Source organism: Stegodyphus dumicola, chromosome 2 (genome assembly GCF_044657685.1).
Source record: "Stegodyphus dumicola isolate Sdum_Otavi_A_Nest chromosome 2, ASM4465768v1".
Lineage (NCBI taxonomy): Eukaryota > Metazoa > Arthropoda > Arachnida > Araneae > Eresidae > Stegodyphus > Stegodyphus dumicola.
In genome coordinates, this window is record NC_140769.1 from 253896882 (window position 1) to 253918655 (window position 21774).

At 31.3% G+C, this 21774-nt stretch overlaps 1 protein-coding gene across 9 annotated transcripts in view; it reads left to right on the top strand.

The window, feature by feature from the left end:
• The first annotated feature begins 437 nt into the window (after positions 1-437).
• The window catches only part of pasha (microprocessor complex subunit partner of drosha), a 93312-nt gene continuing 71975 nt past the window's right edge, over positions 438-21774 (top strand). The window contains exons 1-3 of one of the 9 annotated variants that reach the window (XM_085812049.1): positions 438-665; positions 6772-6864; positions 12643-13165. In XM_085812049.1, coding sequence (XP_085668175.1) covers positions 12768-13165 — 398 coding nt within the window. In that variant the 5' untranslated portion in view covers positions 438-665; positions 6772-6864; positions 12643-12767. Of the gene's footprint in view, positions 666-962; positions 1082-6771; positions 6865-12642; positions 13166-21774 lie in introns of those variants that run through there. The other 8 variants (XM_035352993.2, XM_085812050.1, XM_085812051.1 and 5 more) reach the window with 8 other exon arrangements.

Below are 21774 nucleotides of genomic sequence, written 5' to 3' on the forward strand. Positions count from 1 at the left end.
ATACGGAACAGCTGAAAGATTTTGAAATTGTTTTCTGAAAGATGTTATCGCTCGTATTCAAAGCGGAACTGTGAATTTCAGATGCAATGTCTAGTTGATCATGGGTACCATCATCTAGCTCGTTTAAACTGGTATTACATTTTCTAATATTCTGAATCAATTGATCAGAATATTCCGAAGTATTTGGCCCTGAAAAGGGCCTTTTATTTAAAAATTCTTCACTCATTATAAATACGTGAAAGAGATATAATAAGGATAAAGCGCACGAAATCAAATAACAGGAATTATAAACAAATTTCAGCGTCAGAGAAAAACGTCATATGATGCGCAAAAGTGAATGCGCATAAGAAATGAGGATCAGATCACGATCCCAAAAGTTGCCTTCTCTCCGTAGACGCTAGTCCGAATCGGTACTTCGAGTCAACCGATGTACCCGTTACTCAGTAACGAATACATGCGGTTTGCTCCAGCTCTAGACGCTAGTGGTTTTGCGGAGTACTGCATTGAAGTATTTGTGGTTAGGTTTTGATTGTTAAGCGATCGAGTAGCGTAGTAATGCTTTATAAAATATAGTTTAATTGAATAATTTTTATTTTTATCTTAATTATATGAATTTTATGCAAGAATTTGCAGAAGCTATTTTGGGAAAATTATTGCAGATCGTAGTAAGTTTTAATTTTAAAAGTGCGTTTGAAAATTCACGTTTGAAACGGTAGAATATCGGAATATATGTGTTATCCAGTAAGGTTTAGAGTATAAATTAAATTTATCTTATATACTTGCAATATTGAATTGAATGATTAAATTCGAGAAATGGTTAATTAAATCCAAATTGTTAACCCTTAGCATCTTCTTCTGTAAAGGTTATTAATGAAATATTTTTTTAAAATTATTTTTATTATTGCTGTCAGCGAATACGTAAAAAAAAATGGAATCTGAAAACGTCCTTTGAAAGCGTCTTTACTTGGTATTCTAAACTTTACTTTGAACGTAGTCGTTTATTCCATGATTTGGATTACCTGCAAATTCCCCGCGCCGTTTTTTAGCTAATTTCAATAGTTCATCTGCTTGTTCTCGTAATGTATATATATCTATATCTACATTAGTATTTGTATGAATATATATAATATACACAAACTCGCACAGATTTATATATATAGTATTTGCTTTCAAGTGATTGACTGCATTCCATTGTATATTTGAAGCCGTATACTTATTGTCTAATGCATAGCTCTAACGTAATTTTTAGCTACATTAATTATATCCAAAGAAATGTATATATTTTAGTACTTAGAAAAGTAATGCAGATAATCAATCCTATTGAAAACAAGATTTTGGTCAAAAAAATATTAAAAATAATTTTATATTTATTTAAAATGCTTTGAACATTGATTTAATAGAAATGGTTTATATGTGTGTTTCCTTCAGTTATTGTTTTACTTTAAGTAAATTTTACACAAGTGCATCGAACATCAGTAATAAAAATATCTATGCAAATAATGAAATTTATATTCAAAGTGCGTATTTTGTATACTGTCTGAGATTTCAGTGATTATCTATGATATTACTAGGATAACATTTCAAGTTGTGGAACATTATTTAAGCATCAAAGTGCCTTTCAAAATTTCGGTAATAAAGAAAATAAACTGCATTATTTTAATAACCCTCAAATCCCACAAGAAAAGTATAGAATAAAAGGTTGCTGTGTTAAAAATTGATTTTCTTAGAATGGTATGTTATTTTTTGGTTTATTATCATATAAGCCTTGATTATGAAAATTATATATCAGGTTTAAGAGAGAAGTATATACTTTTAGAATAAAATTTACAGTAAAGATAATCACAATTACAATAGATTTTTAGCCCATTTTCAAATGTTCTGAAAGAATGTGCCCAATGTTGTTTTTCCATCTTGTAAAAAGACTTTTGTCTATTTCTGCGATTTTATTGGCTCCATTGATTTTAATTCTTTTACGAGACATTAAACTATTTGCACATATCTCTTTCAAGTAGTTATTTCAATCTATTGTCATATTATGGCTCATTTTTAATTGAAGTTCGCAAAATTCAGTTGACGTGGATTCTTGACACTACAGATAGATAAAATGAACGACATTGAGGAAAGCGAGACATGAGCCTTCAAACCATGTGTTGGTTCTCAATCCTTTTTTTCACAGTTAGAACGTACGTAACAACGCCATATAGGAGCTTTTTTTGAGTCAAAAGTTAACTGCATCGGATGATTTTGAGTACAAAGTCTGTTGCTAAGAATTATTTCTTTATCCTGAAAGAATCTTATGGCAGCCTCTTCATTATTAGGTAACTGCTAAATTGTGTAATCTATCATATTAAAAAAAATGGCAAAAAAATATAATAAACCAGTGACAATATTTCAAACGAAAACTAGAAATCTTGAGCCACGATATTTTAAACATTAATAAAAAATATTCAAAATAACGAGCGGCGATATTTCAAATGAAAACTATAATTCTCGAGCCATGATATTTCAAATGTTAAATTCTAGCTAAGATTTTTGACGTGGTTGTTGTCATATTTTTAACTGATGCCGTTGTAATGGAATTGTACTCAATTAACTCATAATTATATTAACATGTGATTTTAATAAACATGTATGCTACTCATAAATTGTATTATTTTACTATATTATTCTGTAATACAGAAAAATAAAACAATATTTCAAGAAATTTATGTATATCTCGGCAAGACGGTATCAATACATAGCTTGAGAACGTCTAACCGAGACTCACTTTAAAAGGAATTTTAAAAAGATTATTTTTAATGATTATTAGTTTTTAATTTTATTAGTAAAATAATTTTAATTTTATTAGTAAATAAAATTATAAGGACCATTTTATGAGCTCATTGTAATTAATAAATTTTGTATAAAATTTGGTACTTTACCGTTTTGCTGGCACAAATCTCGCAAAGCAGACAACATACAGTATACACATAAAAAATGTTAACAAACGTTAGTTCTAAGAATTTTTTATTTTGAAGGCATAAACATTTTAATATCATTTAAAATTTTGTAAAAAGCTAATAAATAAAGACAATTTGTAAAATAATTTAAGAATTTACTGTGCTTTCATTGTTCACATCCTGTTAATAATTTAAGAATCCTGTTAATAATTTAAGACACATCACATCCTGTTAATAATTTAAGAATTACTGTGCAATAATGTAATATTAATTTATAATGTGCAATAATGTAATACTACAATAATTTAATAATTAATACTACAATAATTTAAGAATAATATGAATTAATATTATTTATATATATAATTTAAGATATATTCTATATAATTTAAGATATATAATTTAAGATATGTAATTTATTCTATATAATTTAAGATATATTCTATATAATTCTATATAATTTAAGAATAATGTAATACTACAATAATTTAAGAATTACTGTGCAATAATGTACTGTGTAATAATGTAAGAATCACATCCTGTTAATAATTTAAGAATTTACTGTGCTTTCATTGTTCATATCCTGTTTTCATTGTTCACATCCTGTTATTATCCTTCATTTGTAATTAATTTAAGAATTTACTGTGCTTTCATTGTTCACATCCTGGTTCGCCGATTCGTATAATGTGACTCCAAGTGATCTCGTATCATGTAAACTACGCTATAGAAACCTAATTCTCTCAGTCATTATCTATATTAATTTCAAGTTAAATCTTAATTTGGAATACAAGTTTAAATGCAAGGATTATTTCAATTCGTACGAATAGCTTACTCAGAAATTATGTAAAACCGCAGTGCTTTACTTCACTAGTGCTTTCTCATTGAAATTGATGAATTTAACCCTTGATTTTGCCTTTCCTTTATTTTTGGGTGAGCGGTGTGATTGCACTCTAATTAACTTAAGGAACTACTCTGATATGCGCCCTCAAGTCGCCAAATTTTGCGTCAAATATTTTTGACGAGAAACTTCACGCTGCCATATTACTATCTAAATTTTTGTCTACATTTCGAACTTTTAGCCTAAAATGTCTCCAAAAACGCGGTTTTCACACATGCAAAAACTACGTTTTGAACACACAATTTAGCTAAAAATCCGAAACAAAAACAAAAAATTTAGATAGCAAAAACGTAAAGTTTCTAACCAAAAATATTTGACAAGAATCCATGTACACAGCGACATGTTTTAACTTAAAAAAAAATCTACAAATGGCACAATGTAGGCAACGAACGAATCTACAAACTACGCACACCTCGCTTTAATAAATTAACATAACAACAATAAATTTCCAAGAATACCATGTACACAGCATCCTGTTTAAACTTAAAAAAAAATTCTACGAATTGCACAATTTAGGCAAGGAAGGAATCTACGATCTACGCACTCCACGCTTTAATAAAATAACGTAACAACAATAAATTTCAAATAATACCATGTACACAGCATTCTGTTTCAACTTTAAAAAACATCTACGAATTGCACAATCTAGACACTAAACAACAAAATAAACAAATAAATTTCAAACAATTAAAAAAAACAACAATAACGACAGAAATTCATACTAAAGAACCAATGAACATAACATTCTACAAAATAAGAACAAGGATAAAATAAAATGCACTTACCATGAATTAATGCGTTTTCGAATAGCAGAAATATAAATTTTATACCGCTTTTAACATGCCGCCACGTAATCAGTATCGTATTTACATGACAGCCAGACACACTATCCAGAAAATTTATACTATGGTTCACAAATAAATAAAATCACAAATCCCTACTTCTATCATGCACTGCCATTAAAAATAATCTCCCAGATACCCACTACCCCTCAACAGGATAGCCACAATGATATTTCCTTTTGCCGAACTTCAATTCAACTACTACCATTTTATTTTTCCCTCCCATCTTCTCAGACACAGAGGCGAATCAACGAGCTCCAGCGAAAGATTTTTCAACATCAACAGGGTTGCCATAGAACACGCAGTCGGGCCAAAAACCAGTGCAGAACACATATCGCCACATTCGGTGAAATTAGGGCGTATATTAGAGTTGTACCTAACTTAATTACCACGAATGGTCTTGGAGCATAAAATTGAACTATCTTGTAAAAATTCTATGTAATTGTATGCCAGTATTGAAAGAAACAATCAATCTGATAAGAAATGGTTGCGACTTGTTTTGAAAATGAGGCATAAAAGGTTGCCAGTGAAGATATTCCGTTTGGCATCAATTGTACCATTGTTGGCGACTTTATCGTTTGCGCCGGCAAAACGGAAAAATACCAAATATTTTTTGAATGATTTTGCGACTGAACTACTTGTACTTTTATGCTCAAAGTCCTATGTGATGTCACTTAATCTTTAAAGAGTATGCTAGTGCCCACTAATAGCTAAATTCAATTATTGTAAGTTTCTCAACCATGACACATTTTTTTTTCAAAAACAATTTGAACAGCGAAATACGAGTTGAAATTCTGAGGAGTTAACCTTTCTAAAATTAGCTTTTATTTTTATTTAGGGTATAGCTTAGTCTTCAGTCTTGTACTTCAGTGGCTTCTGTTACCATGAGAGAGGCCATTTATGAAATTCTTACTTTGTGTTTGATTTATATGCATTTTTTTCGAATACATTAAATTTTGTCTGTTTAAGTCAAGATCCATCATCATATTGTTTACTCAATTTGTTAAAATTAATCATTTCAAAATTTTGAAAAAGTTACTTTTAGAAAGTTAAACTTTGTAAATTTAAAAACAATTTTTGAACATATATTTTTCTTTTGAAATGTCTTCCCCTTTTCATATTACTAAATCATATTTATAAAAATTTTGTAACAGTTTTAGGCGACAGAAGAATTTTGGAAAAGTTTTGAAACTTTGGGAAACTTCTGTATTATGTTTCATCTGAAAATTGTGATCATATTAATTTATAGAAAACCTCCAATATATATTGCATATTAAATGTGTACATTTGAATATAGTTTTAAATATATCTATATGAATTTCATAATACCGTGCTTTTTTTAGTAATAAAACTGGTCTTGCATATTCTAATGTGTATATTATAGGAAATAATTGTGGTAAGTAATTTCTGATAGGTAAAGGGTCTTGTAGTTTAGATTAGAACTGTTTTTGTTTTGAAAAATTTTCTTTCTCTGCAAATCCTGATTAGATTGTGTACCAAATGCATGCATTTCCCATATAATGTTAAGATATCTTCATAATTATCTTTAAACCTGTTTTGATTGGATTTAACATTAATTGTAAATTTTTATTATGTGTTGTAGTATTCAAAAGTTCCCGGACTGAGTATATAATGTAAAAAGTTTGTGCAGTAGTGCAGCTACGAGAACGTTTTGTGTTACCCCTTTTCTAAAAGTGGTTTGTCCCAACTCATGTGGTCGAAAGTGTTAAGACAGTTGCAGGGTTGTTGATTTCAATCTTTAGATGAAGGCAAATGTGCATCGCTGGCTGAATTAAAGGACATGGCCAAAAATGGTTTCCAGACATGCTTCGATGAACTTAACAGATGCTGGCAAAAGTGTGTTGTTGCACAAGGATCTTATTTCAAAGGAGGATGTGTTTTTGCAATTTAATTCATAATATTTTTCATGTTATAGACTCAGTCTGGGAACTTTTGAATTCTACCTCGTATATCCATTAAAGTATAACATATATTAATCAAAATTTTTGTAATTTATGTTTTTTCTGAACATTTAAATTATACATATATAAAAACTTTGTAACAAAATTAATTTATACATTTTGTTTTTTAGATTAAAAGCTGAGATTCTAAATATCAAGGGTAATTCTGTTGTTTCCCTGTTCATTTCATGCTGGATTAAAAGTTCAGATTCTAAATATCAAGGGTAATCCAGTTGTTTAGCAGTTCATTTCATGCTAGTTTTGATTTTATTTAGACCATTGTTTAATTTCTTGATTTATACAGTTTTTCTAAATATGTTATTTCATTCAGTAATCTGTGTTATCAGAAAACTTATCTTCATCAGAATATTTTCTTCAGTATAACCCATTCCTCATTTGGGGTTACATAAAAAATGCCGAAAGAACTGTACGATCCACAGTTTACACGAGGACAGTACGCCACAGTCGGTGCAACAGAAAAATACCTTATTGGACATATCAATGGGAGTACTTGTATATCTTTCCAGACAATAACGTTCAGAACATTTCGCTTCATGCGCACGCTGTGTGGAATGGCGTTAAGCTGCCATTGAACTCGTATTTAAAAGGCTACATCGTGTAGCTACCGATATTCTTCACATGGTGATCACGTATTCTGTTCATGAATGTCGCAACATGTATTTTATGTACGGTGAATGTAATAGAAATGCCTTATGAACTGCTAAGAGGTATGCTCGTCGATATCCGTCACACTATCCTCCCAATGCCAAAGTCATCCACAGACTGCAAAATACAGAAAGCATCTGCCCGAGAGACAGTTGCCACAATTTTGGAAGACTGCAGAGCGCCCTGTTGGTAACACAAAATAATGCTGCGGCGGGTAGAAGAAATGTCCAAGGTATGCACGCACGCTCTAGCCAATGTGCTGAATATGAGTAAAAGTACTGTGCATAGGCTCTTACGGTCAGAGGAGCTATACCCATTTCGGTACGAAAACATGAAGTTCTAAAACTGGATGACTTTCAGACTTACGTGGACTTTTCGAATGGCTCTTGCAGCAACATAACACGGATAACGGTTTCATTGCAGATACTCTTATGGACTGATGAAGCATGTTTCACTAGTGATGGAGTATTCAATTATCACAACAGCCATATGTGGTCCCTGGTTCATGCGCATGTAATCCAAGCTACAAAAACATCAGGAACTTTGGTTGGTCTGTAAATGTGATCGGCGGCATATCAGGGATTGCCTGCTTAGACCATGTTTGTTGCCTGAACGGCTCTCAGGACAGTCTTACTTGGTATTTCTCCATGATGTCTTAACCAAATTCCTTGATGACGTACCCTTAGCGACAATACACATCCTTTGATTCTAGCATGATGGGGCTGTGGTGCATTTATGTGCTTTTGTACACGATTGGCTGGATATGGCATACAACACACGCTGGATCACACGTGGGGGGTCTGGTTCTGTGGCTGCCACAATCACTATATATCACACTGCTGGAATTTTTTCCTATGGGGCCATCTCAAGGAATTGGATGACGTAGTGACTACACAAACGGACATAGTTGCTCATCTGCATTTTCCTTGTAATTCAGTGGACATCAGGCTTCTGCGACATGTGCACTCATCCATTCCACGGCGCGTTCAAGCCTGCCTCGATGTGCATGGCGGGCACTTTGAACATCTGCCTTTATAAATACAGCTGTTGATGTGTCAAACTGGGTTCGTACGGTCCTTAAGTTTTTTGGAACCGATTTTTGGTCCTTAAAAGTCCTTAATTTTAGCCCAAATCAGCAGAAGGTCCTTAATTTTAATCATCTGAAATTTTTGTCTGTTTTTACGACTGCCATTTTGAGTGTGAATTAGCATTTTGGAGGAATACTTTTGGCGATTCACCGACATATATGGCTATCTTTTGAATGGTTTCATTTGTTTCTATTTCTAATATAAATGATGGGATACTCGAGTTTCTAAGCAAGAAGTGAAACATAAGTATTTCAAAATTCATTTTTTTGTAATAGAGCTCTTAAAGAATTTTCGCTTTTGGGAATGTGAATTCTTTTATCTTACTTATAAATTTGGAGATTTTAAGGTCAGTTTCTATAGAAAATTTTTTATTTTGAAATCTGAGAATTTTTCGACGATTTTTTTTAAAACATTAATAAATTTCATTAAAATAATGGTAATATATTGGAATTATATTTAAAAAATAACATTAAAATAAAACATTTTTATTTTTCGCTGTAATATTATAAAGTTTCGTTTTGGCAACTTATTATACAATATTTTGAATCTGAAAAATAAACAAGGTAATTTGCTATAAAGCATAATTTACGAAACAGCTCTTAGCAAAAGCAAAATTTGCTATGTAATTAATTAAAAATGTCGTCTTTTTAATTTTTTCATAGCGTTTCCCCCCATGTAATTGTCTCGGAATATTAAAAATTCTCAGAATATGCATCAGTTTTCTCTATAAAATTAATTTTACACTTTTTCCCTCCTTTCTTTTTTTTTTTTTTTCAAAATATTTCTGGCTTTTTGCTGTTACAGAATTGGGATAATTTTTCTTCAGTATTTTTGACAATGCAGCTTGGAAAGTTTAGAAGGATTTGAAGGCAAGATTTATAGACCCATGATTCTAGAAGATTCGAGAAATATGTGATAAAATGAAAAATGTCTCCATAGTATCAACGCGTAATAGATGTATTTTATAGAAAGTTTGCGATGAATTTCTCACTTTTTGGAGAACATCTGGAAGAACAATGAAGACATAATATTTGAATGTTTTTATTCCTGACATTAGAATCTTTTTCTTAACATATTTATCTTCCTTTTATTTTCTCTACTTTTCACTAGACACAAGCATGGAAAATATTAAAAATGCATCTAATCTTATCACTTGGGCAGGCATTATAGAAAGGGATTTTTTTTATTAATAAAGAAATTGAAAACTTAAAATTTAAAAGTAATATGTCTTAATGCATCACACACAGAGCACACTAGGCATTTTCCCATCTGATGCAATCTCTGTGGATCCTAAGTTCGACTGCATAGTGACTTATAAGGATTATGTTAATTTTATTAACAGTTACAGTTTGATTTAATTTTGAATTAAGGAATTACATTTTGAATTAAGGAAATCGATGTAAACTAGCCAAAATGTTTGGGAAGGTTTCAAATTAAAATGACGGATAAATATTTTGTTGAGTGTTGTTGTTTGAGAATCAGTATCATAAATTACATGTAATTTAATCTGTGAAATTTTATTAGATTTTGATTTTAATAGGGCTTTTTAAACAAATATTGCTAAAAAATAAAATTTAATAGATAACATGTAAATCCATAATGACTAAGGTTATCTATTTACCTAATTTAATTATTTATAACTAACTGCTTACCCTTAAAAATTATCCCTACATATTAAAGCAAGTTATTGTCTTTCATTACTCACTGTGGTCACAAGATAAAACACAAAGATGTAGAAATTCAAGTAAAACTTATTCTTTTCATCTAGAGACACTTAAAATAATACATAACAACTTATCACCTCTGGTGCTTTAATGGCTTACTGGAACCTGAAAGTATATTAACTGGGTTACAACCCCTAGAACTCTACACAAAGCTATGACACTAATTGCATGAAACAGAGCCTGACTAACTTTTAACACTTGCGTAACCGTGCCTACATCTGGCCTTTCAAGTTTGTTCTAATCAGCAGGCCTCTCTCTCAGCAGCGGTGATAACATTCAGTCTTTTGGTTATGAATCATGCTGATTATGATCTTACTTGTCATTTTAATCTATGCTGTTTGACATAAAATCTACCTGCTATTTACTAAACCTCTAGACGCGCGGTTCTCAACCTTTTGACTATGAAAACCTTTAGTATCACCGCTACAAAGTACTAGTACCAGAACCACTCTTGAACAAAGCTCAGATCGCATAAATTTACTAGTGTTAGAGAAAAAACTCAATCAGGATGTTGGGGTTTTAATTTTTGAAATAAGTATTTAAAAGTACTTTGCTTCTTTGGGTAGTACCTATTTTTTTCTTACGTACCACCGATTGAGAACCTCTGCTCCAGACTGACCAAGTATGTGACAAAATGAGGCATAAAAAAAATCAACATAAAGCTAACTACAGTCAAAAGTCGTTAATCCGGACTCGTCGGGACTTCGGCAATTCCGGATTATAGATCATCAGTTTAAATCTCTTAAGATTTCACGCAGAGATTCTAAAATTAAAAATATGAAACCGTAATTTATGAAATAAAGAACAATTATGATCTAAAGGGTATCAGAATTTACAAAAAAAAAAGCTTAATATTTATTTGTTTACTTTATTAAACATTTCTTTCAATGTAAGTTGTTTAAGTTGCTTCGTTTTATGTGATAATACTTTCTCTTTAATTCTATAAACAGACATAATTTCCTGTTCAGATACAAAGTTCCGCTGTTAATTGCTGTGCCGAGAATACCGACTAACTTGTCAATCGAAATTTTTTCGTTTTCACTAACCTCTCTGTCACATTCTTCATGTCTTTATCCATTTTTTGCAGCAATTCCACTTTTTGTTTGATGGACATCGAAACATACTTTCGTTTTGTACGATCCTTTGGGAGCTCCAGAATCGGAAATTCTATTTGACATAATCGAAAGTTCAAGTTTACTTTATAGTATTGCTCTTACAGTCTGCAAAAAATAATAAGCCGGATCCAATTCGAAAATTAAGGAACAACGCAATCATCAACATTAACTGAAATAGATAATTTTAGCTTATACCGTCCCTTATACATAAAACATGCACGCGAAAACGTATTCTGCACTTGCGCACACGCATATGCGCAGACGTAAAAGGTCTTATGCTCACGCACAAACACCTATGCGCATGTGTCAACACGGCGCATGCGCAGAAAGTTTTTAGCTTTGAGGTCCGGATTATAGATCATTCCGGATTATGGGTGTCCGAATTAACGACTTTTGACTCTATTAGTAAAATGTAAATGTCACTTATCTTCTTTCAAATATGTCCAACCTATTATAAGTGTAAAATATTTAAGGCTATTTGAAAACTGCATGAAGCTTATTTTATTCTCAAACTTATTAATAATTATGTTAATTAATTCATGTTTAGCAATAATGCATACTACTTAGGGATCTATTTTATTTTTAGGATGGTATTACAAAAGTGAAATTCAGGCATAGAATAATATTTTTAATTGAATTTGTTCAGTTCCCGTTTGTCCATAGGTCCGTAATTTTTTAATTAATGGTCTTTAAAAGTCCTTAAAAGTACTCAATTTTCGTGTGCAGAAATGTGTACGAACCCTGTCAAAGTTTGTTTTTGTTGCAACAGCTGTGATGTGATTTTCTTGTAAAGTATGGGATGGTACAGGTACAGCTCTTCTCTTTTTGTGGACTCCCAACGAGGAATCTGGCTGTACAAAGTGTAGGCACTAGTTATGGGACATCCTACAAAATTTCAAAATGATCTTAGCATTCTGCAAGTGATTTTATTGTTCTTCTTATTTTTTCAGGTATGCAAAATATAGTAGGAACTTGAGAAAATTCTTACAGACTCATTCATTTTTTTTTAAAAAAAAATTATATATTTATTTACATAAAATCTTAGAATATTTACAGAACCTGGATGTATTGTGAAGGAAAACTTTAAAATCCAGGACAACTAAGCATTTTACATTCTGTGTTTTGATGTTTTAATCTTGTTTATTGCTTAACTTTCTTTTTCAAGCTGTGTATTTTACATGAATTTTTTTTTTTTTTTTTTTTGTTAACAATTAATGTATTGCAGTATCATGTAGGAAAAGATTTTGACACATTTTGAAAGCTGTTTCCTTAAAATGTTTATAATGGGATTAATTTTTTAAGAGATTTTAAAATAATTATCACAGTTCTTAAATTGTGAGCAGTCATGTGTCCATTGCTAATGTTCTTTTGAAGACAGAGCATCATATTAAATTTGCTCTCTCTTTTAGGGCATTTAGCTTTGTTCCATGAATTTTCAAGAAATGTCAGACTAGAAGACTAATTCTGTATTTTTATTGGAACTTTAGTCTTTTATGAAAAGTGCTTATAGTTTCCTTTTAATCATTTTGCATCAATGGCGACAAGCAAAGAGTTTTCCCCAGATACTCGTCAGTCTTTGAAACAAAGAGAAGCGAGGTTGCAAGTAATTGATTCATTTGCTATGGAAGATGGCAGTACAAATTCTGTAGCCATTGAACCACCCCTGGTCATGCAATCGTCCAATCTACCCTCTGATGATGGGTTGGACATTAGGCATGGTGGAGGTGGCATAGAGACAACTAAAGTAAAGGATGACATTGAGCCCCCTGAGAAAAAACAAAAGTTTGAGGAGGAGGATTTTAATCATTTATATGACACCAGCAGAGACAGCTGTACAGAAAATTATAAAGCTAATGGAAGTCCTGGGTATAGATCTGATGAGCTATTGAAGAATGATGGTTCACCATATATGAAAACTGAATCACAAAATAAGTAAGTATCAGTTTTTTATTTTTCTTACATATTTAAAACTTCTGGTATTGTTTGTAAATAAAAATGAACACTTTGGATACTTAAAATATAGTAGAAAAACTTAACTATGATTTCAAAGTAAATTAAATGGAAATTTATCCCCCCCCATTCTCTGTTAAATTTTAATATTTTTATAAGATCATTTTTATGGATCTTAGAACCTCCATCAACAATTTTTAAATTGGGCAGCGTACATATAGTTGCTACATTATACAAATTGTAACATATATGAAACACCTCATAGGCTAATAATGTAAAAATACAAAGTAAACTTTAATACGTTTGAATGTTTATTTAAAAGCTAATGTGATTTGTGACTTAGGACAAACTTTTTACTGTTTTTGATGATAACTTTTTTAATTACTGTAATAAATACTGTAGTAAATCATCAAGTTAGTTGATTTCTTTACAGGAATCTGAACAAGTGGGCAAAACTTTAGGGGCTGATGGAAGGGAGATAGCTATACGAGCGATATTCATCATAGAATGTATGATTAAAACCCAGATTGCGAGCCGCTAGATAAATAAAGGGTATGAAAAGCGCCGGTCCTCGCACCCAAAGCCATTTTCTATCGTGGATTGCGAAGAGATTGGCTGGTTATGCAAACTCCAAAATTTCCAGGGTGATGGATTAGTCAAGGTGGTCTCATAACTTGGCCACTAAGATCACCAAATCTCTTGTGTTTGGACGTTTTCCTCTGTTGTCATATGAAAAACCTAATCTAAAAATGTTCCATTGAAACCAGTATGAATCTAGTCGCCAAAATCGCCATTGTTGCCAGCGATATTTGAGAAATGCCGATTTCTTCACAAATATACATAAATCCTATCCTGCAGTTGTGAAACCTGCATTATAGCTGGCGAAAGGGCTTTTTGAGCAATTTCTATGAGCATTTTCTGTTAATAAAATGTTTTCTCAAGCATTTCCTCATTCTTGTGTTAATTTTTTTTTTTTAATGTGACAGTGGAAAACTACCCTTCAACTTTTCACCGCTTGCGTTCTGACCATACATTCTATGATAAATATTGCTCATATAGCTGCCTTCTATCACCCCCCTAAAATTTTGCCTATTTGTTCAGATTCACCCTGTGTAAGCTCTTTGCATATTTCATTTTATAATAAAATTATTCACAAAGATATGTTAGTGCCAAAAATGAAACCAGCTTTTATACACATTTTTTTCCAGTCTTCTATTTTTTGATACTAACTATCCAGCATACTTCTCTTCCCCCCCTTAAAAAATCAAAATATGTAGTTTAAAAACTACATATTTTGATATACTCAAGGATTTTGCCAAATGATGTTGCATAATTGTATCCCAGTGCAGTTAATTTTTTAATAATTCCTTTTTGCATACATTCCGTTGATTTTCTATAAGTAACAGACATTTCTTACATCTTGAAATCTGATCTTAAATTTCCTGAATCAGGCAGCTAAATAATGCAATATTGCTAACAGTTTGAGTAGTTTTTTGAAGATATCTGAATATCATCTTGTTTAGTTTTTATAATAGTTTTAAAATTATGCATTTGCTTTTGTAGTTCTTTGGTCTAAATATTTAGTTTATTTTCAGAGCAAAGCCTTTCCATCTGTGAAATAATTTTATTTTTACTCAGTAAACCATGATTGAGATTATTAAGTTTTTCTATGATGTTGTGCAGAAAGTATAAAAAGGTACCATCACTCAACACTTTTATATTCCACATACACTCTATTGTTGCCAAAATTAAAATAAAGAAAAGTGTAAAGAATAACAGAAAAATGATCCAGTAATTTTCCTCTGCATAACCATTGTTATGAAGCATGTAAAAGAATGTCACTATGATTACTGTTAATTTCTAAATTAAAAAAAATTTCTGTGTTGCAGTTCTTGGGTATGTATAAAATTTATCATATGTATTAATTTTCAATACATGTTTGGATCAAGCATAGCTGCTAAGTTTTCTTGGTAAATGATGATGTGAAATGATTAGAGATTTGTTAAATTGCATATTTTGTGTTAAGAAGGAAGTAAATTCAAGCTTTAAAGGGCAAGCTAAAATATATACAGTAAAGCCTTGTTAACACGAATCTCAAGGGACTGAAAAATCAACTGTGTCTGTTGCGACTGAAATGTTATCTCTGGAATTATTTTTTTTTACATATTAACTATATATAGTATACAGGTATATAATAATGCAATATATTATGTATATCATCATAGAGTTTTAAAAAATGCACCCACTGATCATCATCCTCACAACTAAGGTGAAAGGAAAAGCTTCCGTAAAACTAGTGGTCAATTCAGAAGTTGCAGCAAAATGTTCTACAGTGTCCAAGGCATGTAATGCTGCTTGGCGGCTGGGTGGAATGATGTTGTCCTTCTCAATTTCTTCTGAAGATATTTGTTGCATCTTGTACGCAACTGCTTCTACATCCGATTCCAGTGGAACACAACAGCAATGTCGTCGTCTGCACTAACAGGCTCCAAAACTCGCCATTGATGCAATGATCACGATAGTTGAGCAGTGTCACTCATGCTGGCTATGTTTTAAAGAATACAGTGTATTCGGTGAGGTTCTCAATTAATCGGGTGGAAAATTTCTGAACGTAATCCTAGCAGAGAAGCAACGAGGAAAAAATCTAAAAAAAAACTTTGGAATTTTGTATTAAATTATACGACTGAAAAAGTTCTTAATTCATGCTAATCAATAAAACTTCCTATAAGATTTATGTCAATCCCGAGATGGAAATTTTGTTCATGTTAACTGAATGTTCGCCATAAGCGAGTTTGTATTTGGGGGGCATGTATTGTACTACATTTTAAAATCTAAAATTCGATCAAAAATATGTTTTGCAACAATTTCAATATGCCTAACATAGGTAGAATTTGAAAGTTGCATGTTTTAAATTATTGAATTAGAATGATTGGTTTTTGGATTTTAATTTTAAATTTATTAAATAACAAATTGGAAGAATTCTTTTGCAGTTTTCACATAAATGAAAAATGGTTTCATGCATTTACCAAGTTTACAGCAAATTTTATATAGTGCTGTAAAACATTTTGTGAAATAATGAACATTATATTTTGTTATTGCAAATATTTCTTGAAAAAAAGTTGAATTTTTACTCACTGTTAAGGATTCATATACATGAAAAGTGTCATAAAATGATTTATGTTTTGTAATACAATTTTTCTCTTTTTTTTACTGACAGTACTCAGAGTCATCTGTAGCTTGATCTATCAGCCGGAATGCCACAAAATTTGGTAGGGGAACTAATGAAGACATTGGAAAAAGATTCCATGGATTAAAAAAAAAATAAGTTCCATAAGTTGTCGATTGTGAAAAATGTGGCGCTGTTCTAATCTTGAATTGAAAATTTGCATGGAATGCATGTAAAATTTTCAATATTTCAATTATTATTTCAATAAAAATACAAGTGCTCAGTTATGTAAATGACAGCAACTTCTGTAATTCATTTTGTAAAGATGGTGGAAAGAACCGAAGGACATTTTGAATGTTATCCGAGTTCAACGTGCTTCTTGCTTTACCTCAGTGTGAGTTGCTTGTGAAGTTGTTTAATTTTCAACTGAACACAACCTGCTCTCTTTTGTGAGTTTAGAAGTCATAACAACCTTTACAAAGGCCTTCCGTCAATTAATGCATTGAAAGGCATGATTCAAATGTTTGAAGAAACAGTATCTTTAATAGTTTGGTTTGGTAGAGGGTGGAAATCAGTATCAGAATAGTTACTGATATTGCGACTGCAATAGTTGATGGCACCCATGGGATAAATACTGGTAGCAGCAGTATCTGAGAAATAGTACGATTGGTTTAAATTGGTACTGTTCTGTTATCAGAACTGAATTCAGAAATGTATGAACATGTGTTTGTATGTAATGTGTATATGTATACACACACATACATTTGCACTTACATATATGCATGCATACATGAACAAATACATACATTCTTTTCTGAACCCGATCCTGATAATGAAGAGTACCTTAAAATCTTTCAGCGGCATGGCAAATCTTGCAAAAAATTTTTTCCATGTACCCATACAAGACAACCCTCATGGCAGGAATTAAAACTCATTGATTATGATAAATGGGTGACATTGTCTCTGACATTTCTTGCTGGGATGGAGGTTCATGAAGCTTGAGATGTTGCCCGTTTACACCTAAGTGGAACTATTAACACTCGTAATTCTTGAATTTAGTCATACAAACAACCGCATGTAGCTAAAAAAAACTGCTGCATTCACCAGAGGTCACTGTGTTTAGTCCACTTCATCACTGGACCACTCTTTTTTAAGAACATTGCTCTAACTGGACCACAGACACAATATGTATCGCAATATGTTGACACTAGTTTTGTGATTTCATGACTTTAGCAGAGGCAGTTGCTGGATCAGGTAACTGTTGCAGAATGGAGCACCTCTGCACATTGGTCTATCCATACAAGCGTCTGTTGTGCATCACTTTGCAGAAGAAAAAGTCGTAAGTCTTTTTTTTCCACTTGCATGGCCATCTCACTTCTCTGATCTAACTTAATGTGACTTTTACCTTTGGGATTATATAAAGTTCTAGCTTGATGGGGGTTCCGACCTCAATGACCTTAAAGGACAACATATCACAGGGTGTTGAGGTTGAGGATTTCTGGTGCTATGTTACATTTGCCTATTGAGAATGTTGTGACAAGGATGTGTGATCTGTTAGAAAATGATCGCATAGTAAGAAGACTACACCCTTGCTGACAAATCTCTTTTATTGAATAAAAGGCTATGGTACACTGAAAGATAATCTCTATAACACTTTGGGCTGTTCATTTACTGCATTAAAGCAGTGTTGCAATAAAATTTGTTCTTTGTTATTGATTTGTATAGTTCTCAGCTTTGTACACTAAAACCAAGCCACATTTTCGTTTATCAACAACTTTTGGAACTAATGTTTTTACCCAACTTTTTTGCCATGTCATCATTCGCTGCTCTACTAAATTTGGTTGCATTCCAGCAGATAGCTCGAGCTTCAGATGACTGTAAATAGTGTCAGTTTTAAGATAAATACCCTGTATCCAATCCCTGTATGCCAATCAATGTTATATATGTATATAAAATTATTTTTATAAAAACTTGTTAACCTCTGCTTCCTTTTCTTTCCTGCAACAAAAAAATACAAACATAAATAAAAAGTAATTTCTTAAAATTAAATAATAAACTTAATATAAAATAAACTTTAAAAAATGTTTAGCAATGAAAAATTAAAAAAAAAAAAATATTTCAACATATATCATTTTAATAGTTTATTTTTTTTATACCTGAATTTTTCTTTTTTTCTTTTTTTTTTTAACTTTTATTTTCTTACTTAATTTTAAGAAGTTATTGTGCCTTTTGTATGTTTATTTTTTTGTTGTTTGAGAAGGAAGTTAACGTTTTTTATATAAAAATAATACATACTTTTTCATTGTATGGCCATCATGAAAAACATAAGATATTTTTTATTAGAACAATATTAATACATTATAAATGAAATAAAATTTAAATTTCAACATGGGCCATGAATTTAGAGATGTCTTGCAACATTTTAGAAGAAATTTTTTGGTACTAATCCGTTTTGAGGACCGTAAAAAATCGCCAAACTATTGATGCCAGTGCTGCCAAAAATAATTGTGGCAACCCTAACACAAAAAAGGAAGTATCCTAGGAAATAACTATCTAAAGATTATTGTTTTAATTTATATAACTAGTATTTCAATGGCGTCTTAAGAAATATAGAACTATCTAAACTTACCCAATTTGAAATCAGCGTGTACGCTAGATTTAGCGAGCTGTTAAATGGGAGCGTTTGCTAGATTTGGCGCTTTTGCGCATATATTTTCACTGCAATTTTTTACGGTCCTCAAAATGGAATAGTACCTTTTTTTTTTTTTTTTATATATATATATATATATATATATATATATATATATAATTGTCACCACATAAACTCTTATGTGTATGTTTCAGGGTGGCATGAGGTACCATGTCGGCATTTAATTATGTCATTTTACACTGCCCCACATTCTTTCAACTGTTAGCCTATGACATCCAATGTTTCAGTATATGACCGGAAAAAATTGTACTACCATCTGCGACACTTTTTTCAATCTTGCCAAGTAAAATTTTAGCTTAGCAATCCGAAACAGCTACAAGAAAACATTTTATTTTTCTACATATGTCTTCAAAACCCCACTGTTAAGGAAGAGCACTTTCAACATTACTCTTTCTTCTTGTAAAAGCTTTTGTCAGCCTCTACTGTTCTGTTATTTCCATGAATTTTAACTTCAGGTCTGAATAACAAGGCATAAGTGCAAACCTTCTGTATATAATTGTTCTAGCTGATGACTGTAATTTTTAATTGCATATTACAAAACTGAAGAGGTCAGTTCATGGCCCCAACAGTAGATAAATTTTACAGCTGTAAGGAAATTTAAGCACGATCCTTCAAACTAAGTGTGTTCTGGCTCTTATTTTTTCCCATCAAGCTCTAAGGTTGAAATGCCATTTTGGTATATTGTAATTGGTAAAACACAATATCATTTCATGATTATTTTTACAAAATCTTTGTCTTTCTTTATCCTATAGTAATTTCAGTGCTTCCTCCTCATCTTCAGGTAAATCCCAGATTGTGAAATCCATTTTCTATTTCTTTTTTTTCCCTATAAAAATGCTTTTAGTCATATAATCATATAATATATATGAAGACAAATACAGTCAAAAGTCGTTAATTCGGACACCCATAATCTGGAATGATCTATAATCCGGACCTCAAAGCTAAAATCTTTCTGCGCATGCGCCGCGTTGACACATGCGCATAGGTGTTTACGCGTGCGCGTAAGACCTTTACAACTGCGCATATGCGTGTGCGCAAACGCAGAATACGTTTTCGCGTGCGCGTTTTATGTATAACGGATGGTATAAGCTAAAATTACCTAACTACCTATTTCAGTTAATGTTGATGATTGTGTTGTTCCTTAATCTTCAAATTGGATCCGGCTTATTATTTTTTGCAGACTGTAAGAGCAATTTTATAAAAGTAAACTTGAACTTTCGATTATGTCAAATAGAATTTCCAATGCTGGAGCTCCCAAAAGATCTACAAAACGAAAGTATGTTTCGATGTCCATCAAACAAAAAGTGGAATTGCTGCAAAAAATGGATAAAGACATGAAGAAAGTGACAGAGAGGTTAGTGAAAACGAAAAAATTTCGATTGACAAGTTAGTCGGTATTTTCGGCACAGCAATTACGGGACTTGAACAGCGGAACTTTGTAACTGAACAAGAAATTATGTCTGTTTATAGAATTAAAGAGAAAGTATTATCACATAAAACGAAGACACATAGACAACTTACATTGAAAGAAATGTTTAATAAAGTAAACAAATAAATATTAAGCTTTATTTTTTTGTAAATTTTGATACCCTTTAGATTTTGATCATAATTGTTCTTTATTTCATAAATTATGGTTTCATATTTTTAATTTTAGAATTTCTGCATGCCATCTTACGAGATTTAAACTGATGATCTATAGTCCGGATTAACGACTTTTGACTGTATCTATCAAATTATGTTTTGTACAGTTCTTAAAAAAAAAAATGCTTCAAATCATAACACATGAATATTTGGCAGTTTCATTCATAAAACTGAGGTGACTTATCTGATCACATTGTTGCTCTCTTCATCACGTTACTACACATTTTAGACATTACATTATTTATACTTTAATTAACTTATCAACTGTAATATGACTTTAGAATTGTATTCACAGATCCCCAAAATATTCAACAAAACAAACAATCAAGCATGGGAAAACACTAGTGACTAGTGTTGGAATCACTAGTTGACTAGTGTTGCTTGTGCTCATACACTGTGATCTCAAAATTGTCAGTTTAAGTCTAAACAAATTAGTATTTTTTATCATAAATTAAACGTATATTTTATGATACACTTAAAAAATTTTAAGGTAATAAAACATAGCTCAAGACATGGAGTAGTAAGAAATTCATAAAATTGCATAGTGATTAGTTTTTAGTTAGATTTAGTTGCACAGTTTGTCAAAAGTTGCAAAATTGTAAAAAAAAAAAAAAAAAAAATTCCGTTTTGGCAACACTGCTTGAGGCAAGTAAATATTATTGCTGCAATTCTGGCTTAAGAAAGTGCAATGTGAAAATTAGATAAAACAGCAACCTTATTTAGGTATAGATTTTTAATGTTCTAGAAAACAAAATTTTCCAATTTATTGAATTTGTGAAAAAAATGGGGAAAAGTGATAATAAATGAAGATCACATAATGCAGTTTCTCAGTGATTTTGCAATGCCCCAAATGGCAATCAAATTTTACATGGGGAAATCTGTAGCATAGTTTTAAATCCAGAAATTATCACTATCGATAGTAATAAAGGGATTTGTGAGAATGAAAAGATTTTGATTGACTTGAGTGAGAATTTTCAACATGGCAATTACATGACTTTGTAACTAAACAAGTAATTTTGTCTATCGAGAAAATTAAAGAAAGAGAATTAGCACAAAAAATAGCTTAAAAAACTT